The sequence below is a fragment of the Bos indicus x Bos taurus genome, chromosome 5 (assembly GCF_003369695.1).
Source record: "Bos indicus x Bos taurus breed Angus x Brahman F1 hybrid chromosome 5, Bos_hybrid_MaternalHap_v2.0, whole genome shotgun sequence".
Lineage (NCBI taxonomy): Eukaryota > Metazoa > Chordata > Mammalia > Artiodactyla > Bovidae > Bos > Bos indicus x Bos taurus.
Window position 1 is genome coordinate 88698577 of NC_040080.1, and position 12692 is coordinate 88711268.

A 12692-nucleotide genomic window follows, 5' to 3' on the forward strand; every position below is an offset into this window, starting at 1 on the left:
GAGATGCGGCTCAAGGAGGAGAAATTCTAGGAGGTTAGGGGTAGGGAGAAGAGCTATTTGGGGTGCCCAGTTGGGTAAGTTTCTGGACATAATTTTCTTATTAGTTTCTGACTCAGGTTTGGAGATGGGAAGGATGGGAGGAGGGGTTCTGGGAAGCAACTTCTCAGAGGAGGATTTAACTCTGAGTCACTGATTTGACCTGTCAGCCCCACATGTTTTTGACAGTATCAGCTTTGGGGTTTCCCTCATGCCTCCAAGACACTTGAAGGCTGGAGCTCACAGACCTACAGCCTGTGGTGCTACCCTTAGGTGCCTGACGAGGATGGAGGATGGGATGGGAAATTGTCCATTCTTGAATTTATTATATTACTACTTCCTAACTTTGTCTTAGAGCCACCGTTACCTCAAGCAGCCACTGGCCACTCCCTACCCCAATCCCAGCCAGCTATTATTTTTTCACTGAGTTTCTCTTTTCTCTATCTACCTTCTCACTGGAATTTCTTTATCTGGTGCAAACACTTCTTCCCTCACACCCTTATCTTTACACATATGTGTACACGCACATACACACACATTCACACAAACACACTGACCCATTCAAAATACAAGTGCTTCCTGAACTACTGAGACATCTGTTCTGGTAGTTCTCCAACAGGGAAGTCTCTCATCATTTACCTGCCTTCTTCCCCTATTCATTTACTCCTCTCCAGGACGTGGAGCTATCTCCATCTTCAGCTCCAGAGCATCTAGTTTCCGTTCAGACTAATGGCACAGCATGCCTTCCAAGATCAAGAACAAGAGGAAGGAAGGAACTCCAGGCAGCAGAAAAGGTAAATGGGGTTCATGATGACCTTCAAATGTCCTTAGATTGGATATTTTCTGTGGGAGAAGAATCAAGGTCCCCTGTCTCCCATACCTGCCACAGCTGCACCTATTTCCTAGTTGGGGAAAGTTGGGACTTTCACGTATCTTTTCTCCTCTCCTTAATGGAAGGAACGAAAGCAAGTCATTCTCATTCTACTTAGAAGTTGGGCATCAATCTGAAATTCCTATAGGAGGAGTTAGTTGAGAATACCACCAAGGGGCATTTATTTATCCCAAGACCAACTTTCTCTAAGAAGTTCTTATGTCCTCTACAATGTAAATCAAGGCCAGATGCCCGAAACTTTGCTTTCCTTGTCCTAGGGTACAGAGAATGGCCAGAATCTGCTGCTTTAGGCTGAATATGAGACCCAGGCAATATTATCCATAAAATCTGAAGAAAAAAAAACAACAACTAGGTTTTCTGTGCACTTATAGGTCAAGAAAGATTCAGAAAGGAACTGGAGCCTTGGTTTGAGCTTTTAAAGTATGCAGGAGATGTTATAAGAATTTATAGGAAGCAAAAACTGACAATATTGTAAAGAAGTTATACTCCAATTTTAAAAAAGCTACCTAATGTATGATTATATTTATAGGACATTCTGAAAATGGTACAACTACACTGAGAAGAAATAGATCAGTGCTTAGTTAACAAAGTCTGGGAGTAATGGAAAGAGACTGATTCCAAAGAGATAAGAGAGAATTTTGGAGAGTGAAGGGGGTATTCTATACCTTTACTGTGATGGTGATTACATGATGTTTGCATATGTCAATGAGCAAAATTGTACATGATAAAGAATAATATTTACTGTATATAAACTATTCCTCATAAACCCGGCTTTATAAATTGTGATTCTAATTACTCAATGTCTTCAGCACCATTTTAGCCAACTTCCATGAAATGCACAGTACCACTATTTCCAAATGTATTGAGATGTCTCTCATCATCAAAACTAAGAATGCAGGAATAAAAAAAAAATCACAGGATTTTGTGTAGTAAAGACTTTAAAGACCAAAAAAGAAAAAGAAATGAGTTTAAAGAAATTCAGGAAGAAAAAGAGTTAAAAGTGTCTTCTAAGGTTTCTAGGTGGCATATCTGATTAAGGTGCTCATAATGATTAACTGAGCCTCAAGTCTGAGAGCCATTGAGAAATTGCAAAGCCTGACACTTGGAGGAAGATAGAAGCAAGTTCTAAGAATATGAGGAATAGTTATGTAGTTCCACTACAGAACTATGAGAAGAAAATAGTCGGTAGGTATGGAGTCAGAGAGTTCTGTTTGGGAAAGTGCATTCTTGTTGTTCCTGTTCAGTTGCTAAGTCGTATCCACTCTTCGCCACCCCACGAACTGCAGCACGCCAGGCTTCTCTGTCCATCACTATCTCCGTGAGTTTCCTCAAACTCATGGATGCCTTTTAATCCTTATTGTTGCCTAATTGCTCTGGTTAGGATTCCCAATATCCTGTTGAATAGGAAGGTGAGAGTGAGGTTCCCTGTCTTTCCCTAACCTTGTAGGAAAAGCATTTAGCTTTTTACCATTAAGTCTGACATTGGTTATGGGTTTGTCATATACAGCCTTTATTATAGTGAGGTGAATTTCTTCTATAACTAGTTGTTGAGAGTTTTACCTTGAATGGATATTGAATTTTATCAAATTATTTTTATGCATCTATTTAGAACATTATATGATTTTTATCCTTCATTCTGTTGATTTTGGGCTTCCCTGGTGGCTCAGCTGGTAAAGAATCTGCCTGCAATGTGGGAGACCTGGGTTAGATCCCTGGGTTGGGAAGATCCCCTGGAGAAGGGAATGGCTACCCACTCCAGTATTCTGGTCTGGAGAATTTTGTGGACTGTATACTCCATGGGGTTGCAAAGAGTTAGACATGACAGTGACTTTCACATTCTGTTGATGTGGTGGTGTATCACAATTGATATCCATTTGTAGAATCATTCTTATAGCCCAGGGTACATCTCATCTGATCATAGTGTATGAGCCTTTTAATGCATTGCTGAATTCAGTTTGTTAGTATGAAGTTGAGGATTTTTGCATCTACATTCATCAGGAATATTGGTGTGTAGTTTCCTTCTTGTTGTATCCTTATCTGGATTTTGTATGAGAGAAATGTGGGCCTCATAGAGTGAGTCTGAGCATGTGCCTTCCTCTTCAATTTTTTGGAAGAGTTTGAGGAGGACTAGTGTCAATTCTTTGGTAGAAATCACCTGCAAAGCCATCTGGTTCTCAGCTTTTCTTCATAGGGAGGAGTTCGATTGCTAACTTAATCTTCTTACTCATTATTGGTTTGTTCAGATTTTTGTATTTCATCATGATTTGGTCTTAGTAGGTTGTATGTGTGCGTGCTAAGATGCTTCAGTTGTGTCTGACTCTTTGCGACCCAATGGACAGTAGCCTGACAGGCTCCTCTGCCTATGGGATTCTCCAGATAAGAATACTGGAGTGGTGCCGGGAGCCGGCATATTGCATATTGAGTGCATATTGCATATTGCATATTGAGTGCAGCACTTTCCACAGCATCATCTTTCAGGATCTGGAATAGCTCAACTGGAATTCTACCACTGCCAGGAGCCAGTGTGAGGAACTCTGCCCGTGGCAAAGGTCATGAGGAAGGAGGCTCGGCATACGCAAAGGCGGGATCGAGCCTCAGGAGTCCCCCTGGAAATTCTCGAGCATCTACCCCCCAAACCAGAGTCTGCCTACTTTCTGCTTTGTGCTTTCACCTACACCCTGACTTTAAGGAGGGGCTGTCCCCCACTACCTCTCTCTGAAAAAAGAGTTAGCTTACAGCTCCAGTTAAATAATTCCTAGGTGTGACAGTGTTTCAACCTACAAACTCCTTTGGAAATCCTCTAGCCTGCCTGAATAGGTTTTTCGGGCCACATGTGATTGTTCAGAGCCTCCCACCTGTGAGAGGCAGGAGATGTTCTAAACTGTCTAAACACAGATTCCTTTGAGTAGTTAAAAGATTGATTAGAAATTGTATTGGTGAAGGGTTTTTCACTTATTGGGCCAATGTTTGCTGCTAAGTCTCCATATCCCTTACCTACTGTGTCCTTGGCAGTGTATTGATTAATATAATTGATGTTAGTAGTAGCTTTAATGTTTGTAACCTTGGACCCTTGAGTTAATTCTTTTTCTTGTTGTAGCCCACCACACCTTTGCCCTATAGGAATGCAACTTTAATGCTTTTGGAGGGTGGCGCCTGACTAATCACCTTTAGAGAACAGTAAGTTTTCTGAAGAAAGGGTCTTAAAATGTTAACAGGCCTCCGGGCCAGAAGATGATGCAAATCACCTAAATTTTTGCATATGATAAGTTTGCAGGAAGAAAGCCTGGCTTACTGCATGGCTCTACCCCTTCCCCTATTATCCTCTATGCATAACTTAAGGTATAAAAACTACTTCGGAAAATAAAGTGCGGGCCTTGTTCACCGAAACTTGGTCTCCCCACGTCGTTCTTTCTCTCACCTTCTGGCTGAATTATTCAGCCTCTTTTCTCCACTGAATTTCCTCACTGAGCTATCCTCATTCTATTACTCTTTATATCTTTGATGAATATTTAACTAAATAGGTCGCTGATGCCATCTCTCCTTCGAATACCCTGGATCAGCCGGGGCTGGACCCCGGCAGAGTGGGTTGCCATGCCCTTCTCCAGGGGAACTTCCTGATCCAGGAATCGAACCTGTGTCTCCTGCAACTCCTGCACTGCAAACAGATTCTTTTACTGCTGAGCCACCAGAGAAGCCTGAGTAGGTTGTATATTTCTAGGAATTTATCCATTTCTTCTAAGATATCTACTTTTTTTGGTATATAGTTTTTCATAATAGTCTCTTTGGTATTAGCTGTGATATCTTTTTATATTTTTATTTAAGTCTTTCTTTTTCTTCAACATATTTGTTGTTTGAGTGCTCTTTAATTTCCACATGTTGTTAAATTTTAAGAATGTCCTTTTGTTATTGATTTCCAGTTTAATATCATTGTGGTAGGAAAAAATACATGAGATGTTATCAATATTAAGTTTGTTAAGCTTGCTTTGTGGCCCAGCATATGACCTTGCCTGGAGAATGTTCTGTGTGTGCTTGAGAAGAATGTGTATTTTGTTGTTATTGGATGCAGTGTTTTGTATAGATCCATTTTGTCTATAATGCCATATGTTTGTTATTTCCTTCATAACTCTGCCTGTATGATCTATTCACTATTGAAAATGGGGTATTGAGTTCTGCTCTTATTATTTTTGTCAGTTTTTCCCTTTGGTTCTGCTTATATTTGCTATATATATATTTAGGTGCTTCAAAATTGGGTATATATATATTTACAACTGTCATATCATCTTGATGAGCTAACTCTTTATTATATAATGACCTTCTTTGTCTCATATGACAAAGTGTACAGTTTTTGACTAAAAATCTGTTTTGTCTGATCTAAATATAGCCAGTCCTGCTCTCATTTGTGTACCATTTGCCTGAAATATCTTTTCTCATTCCTTTACTTTCAGCCTATGTGTGTGTGTGATAGCATATAGCTGGATAGTTTTAATCCATTTAACTCATCTGTTTGGAGAATTTAATCCATTTATGTTTAAATAATTATTAATATGTAACTATCAGTAATTACCATTATTACCATGTTGTTGTATTCTATTCTGTAGTTCCTTTGTTTCTTCCTTCCCTTCTTGCTATCTTGTTTTGTGATTTATTGAAATTCTGCAACAGTTTGCTCTGATTCCTTTTTTTAAATATAAATTAATTTATTTTAATTGGAGGCTAATTACTTTACAATGTTGTATTGGTTTTGCCATACATCAACATGAATCCACCACGGGTGTACATGTGTTCCGCATCTTTCGTGTATCTTCTAGAGGTTTACATTACCATGAGACATATCCTACAGTATGTCTTTTTAAGCTGGTAACAGCAACTGAATACAAAAACTCTACATTTTTTCATTTCCCTTCACATTTTATGTCATTGATATCACTATTTAGACCTCTTTATAATATGTATCCATTAAAAAATTATTGTATTGATAGCTATAGCTACTTTTAATACTTTTAACTTTCACATTAGCATTACAAGTGATTTAATAAGCACCACCCTTACAGTATTTAAGTCTTCAAATTTGACTATATATATCCCATTTCCAGTGAGATTCATACTTATGTTTTCCTCCTGCTGTTTAATATCCTTTCAACTTGAAGAACTCCCTTTAGCGTTTGCTGTATGCCAAGTCTGGTCATGATCAAGCTTTTGTTTGTCTGGGAAAGTCTTTATCTCCACTTTATTTCTGAAGAGTAGCTTTGCCAGGTAAAGTATTCTTGGTTAGCAAGTTTGTTTGTTTGTTTTTGACACTTAGATTGTATCATCTTACTCCCTCGTGGCATACAAGGCATCTGCCGAAAAGTACTCTTTTGGGACTTCCCTTGTATGTGGTAATTCACTTTTCCTTTCTGCTTTCCAAATTCTATTTGTCTTTGACCTTAGACAATTTGATTATAATGTCTCAATGAAGATTTCCTAATGTTCAGCCTCCTTGGAATTTTTAAGCATTGTGGATCTAGATGTTAACTTCCCTACCAGATTTGGGAATTTTTTCTGTCATTATTTCATTAAATAAGCTTTCTACAATTTTCACTTTCCCTGTTCCTTCTGTGGCTTTCAAAGAGCCCATATTATATCATTTGATGGTGTCCCATAGTCATATAGGCATTCTTTACTCTTCTCAGTTCTTTTCTTTTTATTCTTCTGAATTTCAAATTATTTGTCTTCAAGTTCAATCATTCTCTTTTCTTCTTGATCAAGTCTGCTGTTGAAGACCTCTATTGAATTTTTCATCACAGCCATTGTATTCTTCAGTCCCAAGAGTTTGTCTGGTTCTTTTTTATAGTTTTCATTTCCTTGTTGAACTTCTCATTTTGCTGTTTTCTTGATTTCCATTCACTGGTCATCTTCTCTTCTGGCTTAAAGATTCTTTAATATAACTGTTTAGAATTGCAATTGATCTCCATTCCTTTGAGATCCATCACTGGATCTTTTTGTCCTTTTGGTGGTGTTATGTTTCCTTGATTCTTCATGTTCCTTGAATTCTTGCATTTGTCTCTTTATTTGAAGAAGCAGTCCTCTTCCAGTCTTTACTGACTGGCTTCAAAAGTGAAAGATCTTCACCAGTCAGCCCAGCCAAAGATTTTGGGAGTCTTTCAGGTCTTTCCTATGGGTGCACTCTTCTCTGTTTTCTTGTTACCTATTTAGGAGAGGCCTTCTCTTAATCCCCAAAAGTCAGTCTGGGTACTGAGAGCCTCCTGTTTATTTTCCCCAGAGTATTCAAGATTCTTTCAAATGTTCCTTCTCTCATTCTCACATAGTTTTGCCAGCTGCTGATATCTTCATACCATCTGAAGAGGCTTTTACTTGCCATCTGCAGAGGCTAACATGTTACCATCTCAAGGTTATGTGAAATACTAGGAGCATTTGTGGAGAAGGCAATGGCAACCCACTCCAGTACTCTTGCCTGGAAAATCCCATGGATGGAGGAACCTGGTAGGCTGCAGTCCATGGGGTTGCTAAGAGTCGGACACGACTGAGCGACTTCACTTTCACTTTTCACTTTCATGCATTGGAGGAGGAAATGGCAACCCACTCCAGTGTTCTTGCCTGGAGAATCCCAGGGACAGCGGGGCCTGGTGGGCTGCTGTCTATGGGGTCACACAGAGTTGGACACGACTGACGCAACTTAGCAGCAGGAGCATTTGTCAGTCAGTTGAGGGATGTTACTGACAGGTGAGAAGTCAAAAGGTGTTCTGGATAACCCTCTTGGTGGAGTTCACCTAGATCTAATAGGTGATCTGCAGCTGGTTCTGGAGATCCATGTAGTGAATGCCATGAGTGCCCGCCCCTTTCTTCTGTTCCCAACTCCCCCAATACTATTCAGCTGTGCCAATCACCTTAGCCATCTGGGTGGGATGAGACAGAAGTGGGCCTTCTAGTCAATGTCTTATAAGCCTGGGAAATCAGAGAGCTAATTCCACTCTCACTTCCCTCATAGGAGAAATCACAGGTTGAGAGGGTCCCTACTGGCACTAAGCTATACTGCCTTTGGGGAGGAGTGTCTTGGGTGAGGAGGGGGAGTGAAACTGTCTTTCTTATCCTCTTCAATGCATCTATTCATGGATTTCTTTTGCTTAAATGAGGTTTTGGAAGCTCTCCCCTGGACTCCTGATTTCCCAAAAGGTATTTCCATCCATGGATGGTTGTCAAAATTAATGTTTATCCTGAAGATATGAGGGCTGTAACCTCCTATTCTGACACTGTTTTTATGTCACCTATCTAGTGACTCATCAGATTTTTATCACCCTTTCTTTCCAGAAAATCCTTTGAAGACACAATGAAACCAAAGGTGGGTAAGACTTCCAAATATACTAGTTCCTTTGGGTTTCCCTGGTAGCTCAGACAGTAAAGTGTCTGACTGCAATGAGGGAGACCTGGGTTTGATCCCCAGGTCAGGAAGATCCCCTGGAGAAGGAAATGGGAACCCACTCCAGTACTCTTGCCTGGAAAATTCCATGGATGGAGGAGCCTGGTAGGCTACAGTCCATGGGGATTGCAGAGAGTCAGATATGACTAAGCAGCTTCACTGGTTGGGAGTCAAGGTTCCTGGGGAAAGCAGAGGTGAACAGGATGTGTCCAGGAGGCAGGAAAACTGTCTAACAAGAACCATATCTTGGAAGACTTGGGCACTATAGCTCAGAATGCTCTTGATCAAGTGGTGGGTCATTGTGCACCAAGACTAAGTAACATCTTCAATGCCACAACTACACTCAGTTCAGTTCAGTTCATTCGCTCAGTCATGTCCGACTCTTTGCGACCCCATGAATTGCAGCATGCCAGGCCTCCCTGTCTACCACCAACTCCTGGAGTTCACTCAAACCCACGTCCATCGAGTCAGTGATGCCATCCAGCCATCACATCCTCTGTCGTCCCCTTTTCCTCCTGCCCACAATCCTTCCCAGCATCGGAGTCTTTTCCAATGAGTCAATTCTTCACATGAGGTGGCCAAAGTACTAGAGTTTCAGCTTTAGCATCATTCCTTCCAAAGAACACCCAGGGCTGATCTCCTTTAGAATGGACTCCTTTAGAATGGAGAGTCCAAGGGACTCTCAAGAGTCTTCTCCAATACCACAACTACACTAGATGACTTCAAAAGCAGGCAGGCTATATATATGGGTATTAATAAGGTGAGTCATCATAGGAGTCTGCTTATATCTGTTACCGACTAGTTATATTAAGAGATGACAAGGCATATGGGCTGAAAAATGACTCAGTAGGGCTGAAGAAGACTTAGGGCTGCCTGACAAATGGCATGCCTTTGAGTGTCCATCTCAACTCCAAAAAATGCGTCATATTCTATCTGTTTCATGATGTGTCAGTTCAGATTCTGGGAGAGTTAAGGTAATGTTCCCAATATGTGTATCTTATTTCAACAGGCAGTAGAATTAACGATCACTGAAACCCTGTGGGATCAGGTGAGTACAGAGGGGTCCTCTTTGACAGCATGGTGAGAGATGAGAGAAGGGAGAGAAGCTTAAAAAAGGAGCACATTTCCTTCTCCATTAGTAATTTACTGATTGATGGTAAGGAATTCCCATGCTCCCTCCCATCTTGTTCTACTACTCATCTAGTCCCAAATCCTCAGACACTCCTTGTGTCTGTGCATCTCAGTGACCATTCTCAACATCCACTCTCTGTTAGATAAGCCCTTTCAAGTATATTTTCTCTACCAGCATTGTATAAGCACTGTAAAATTAATTTAAATCTTATCCACTAGCAAGTACCTTAGGGCAAGTACTGAAAAACCCATATATTTTAACTCTCATATGAGAGGAAGACAATTTACCATTTTGATACAAAAATTAAAGATCCTAACTCCATTTCTTATTAGAAAGAAATATTTTACCTCCAGAGCCACTCAGATATGACAAATTGTCTGCCAATAGCCCTTGATTCCTATGTCATAAAAAATAAAGATTTGGCCCTTCCAGAATAAGGTACCTTCAAAATTAACCTCTCAAAAATAAATACGTCAACCTAAAGAGTAGACACATTTAATTGCATTCATTTGAATGAAAAGTTAACCATAAAATGACTAATTTCTGCATAATAACTAGTGAGCTGTTGTTTCTGAGGGAAACATGCCAATTGTTTCTGCAGTTCCTGTTTGTAACATGATTATGATCGTGTCATTAGCACAGAAGAGGATTCTTTTGTTCCATCGACTATGGCAAAAAAGGTCTATATAAAGGCATTAAAAGACATAGAATTTGCTTAAGTCACTCATATATAATTTAAACATAATTTCAATAGGTGGGACATCATTCCATTTTGATTATTTACAGTGATAAACTGCTTTGTAACTGAATTTCTTTAGAGTATTTTAATAAGGATTCTGAAGAAGAATAAATGCCAGATTCACTCTGCAGCATCAGAGATTACCAACATGATTTTTTTAATGCTTCAAAATGTTCTACAGACCACCAAATTTATTGACAATAATTTAAATCAGAATAATGGCCAGCAGCAGAAACATTCATGGAGCTTTCCTGTCCTTTAACTTAATATATTTGAGAGATTCATACCTGTTATTGGAGAGGTCTGAGGTGTTGAAAAGAAAAGAATATGAGTTTATACTTGGATGTGAAGAACTGCCCTTTGTGTGGTTAGGAAAAACATAGTGTTTTAACATCATTTCAAGGAAATTAGATCAAATCATTAGAATTGTTTTAAAGAGAACAAGTCGAAAAAAAAATCTTCTTTTATAGAAGACAGATTAATCATATGTTTGGTAATGAATGAAACTGTTGAATCTATCAAGAGAGTGTTTCGGGTTCTGAAAACTTTTTGAGTTGAAAGAGAAATACGGGTTCATTAGGTCACCAATGGGAATTTGTTGCTTTCAGTCTTCTAACTGAGGCAATTTCATGAGCAGTTACTCTCAGAATCCACATGATTAAGCCCTGCATTTTGAAAATGCTTTAAAATAGACTTGTATTTAGAGAATGGGAGAGAAAATTATTTTAATTCTATAAAAAGGGATGTCTTTTTCACTTTGATGAAATTTCCTTGTTTTCCCAGAAATAGAAAAATGACAACCAAGGTGGCAATTCTCAAATATAAAAACACAAGATTTCACTTTATATTTAAATGATCTATTAGTGCAGAAGCTAACTATACTCATTAGTAGCCAAAGAAAACTGCTATAAACTTTCACAGAACACAGATATTCAGTCGGAGTTTCTGAGACCTTTCCAAAATTATCAGCTATTTCAGCTTCCCAATCTTGACATTCTAGTTGCATACACATTTAAACTGTGATATAGAGATGAGAATTAGAGGAAAAGTAATCACTTCTGAACCTATAATAGGGATTATCCACATGAAGCAAAGCAGAAAAAGACTTTAAATCAAAGACTATTAATTCTTTAAATTAAAAGAAAAAAGTAAGTGAAAGTCTCCATAGCCTCTCTCCTGCAAGGCCCCACTGAACAACACTATGTAATGTAATCAAATTATGTTGTACAAAAATAACTAATGTTCTTATAATTACTGTATTACTAAAGAGTTGATTATATAACAGTCAGAAAACCATCCTGTGGGGAACCAGTACATAATTGGATACTTACCACTTAATAAAAGATGAATATAAAACAAATATAAATATATGAGATTTATATAAATATATAAGAGATGAATATAAAACTGCAGATGGTGAATGCAGCCATGAAATTAAAAGATGCTTGCTCCTTGGAAGAAAACTTATGACCAACCTAGACAGCATATTAAAAAGCAGAGACATTATTTTGCCAACAAAGGTCTGTCTAGTCAAAGCCATGGTTTTTCCAGTAGTCATGTATGGATGTGAAAGTTGGACTATAAAGAAAGCTGAGTGCCAAAGAATAGATGCGTTTGAACTGTGGTGTTGGAGAAGACTCTTGAGAGTCCCTTGGACTGCAAGGAGATCCAACCAGTCCATCCTAAAAGAAATCAGTCCTGAATATTCATTGAAAGGACTGATGCTAAAGCTGAAACTCCAATACTTTGGCCACCTGATGTGAAGAACTGACTCTTTTGAAAAGACCCTGATGCTGGGAAAGACTGAAGGCAGGAGGAAAAGGGGATGACAGAAGATGATATGGTTGGATGGCATCATCAACTCAATGGACATGAGTTTGAGTAAACTCTGGGAGTTGGTGATAGACAGGGAAGCCTGGCGTGCTGCAGTCCATGGGGTCGCAAAGAGTCGGACACAACTGAGCGACTGAACTGATAAAGAATGAACACAGGGTTGATGAGAAGCAATAAGCTGATAATTGGCACAGCCCATCCCACTGACTATTCAGATTCTATATGCTCCCTTATAAGCATGTGAAAGTAGGAAAGTCCACTAGACCATTCAGGTATGACCTATATCAAATTCCTTATGACTACACAGTGGAGATTACAAATAGATTCAAGGGATTAGATCTGGTAGACGGAGTGCCAGAAGAACTATGGACAGAGGTTTGTAACATTGTACAGGACACAGTGACCAAAACCATTTCAAAGAAAAAGAAATGCAAGAAGGCAAAGTGGTTGTTTATGGAGGCTTTACTAATATCTGAGGAAAGAAAAGAAGCAAAAAGCAGGGGAGAAAGGGAAAGATATACACAACTGAATGCACAGTTCCAGAGAAAAGCAAGGAGAGATAAGAAAGCCTTCTTAAACTAACAATGCAAAGAAATAGAGGAAAACAAAAGATTGGAAATGACTAGAGGTCTCTTTAGGAAAA

The 12692-nt window shown here is 39.1% G+C and overlaps 1 protein-coding gene across 1 annotated transcript in view; it reads left to right on the plus strand.

The window, feature by feature from the left end:
- Positions 1-12692, plus strand: part of C5H12orf54 (chromosome 5 C12orf54 homolog) — a 24404-nt gene continuing 11712 nt past the window's right edge. Inside the window, exons 1-4 of the mRNA XM_027543624.1 lie at positions 1-74; positions 711-830; positions 8237-8267; positions 9355-9393. Of these exons, the coding sequence (XP_027399425.1) occupies positions 766-830; positions 8237-8267; positions 9355-9393 (135 nt within the window). The 5' untranslated portion in view covers positions 1-74; positions 711-765. The remainder of the gene's footprint in view (positions 75-710; positions 831-8236; positions 8268-9354; positions 9394-12692) is intronic.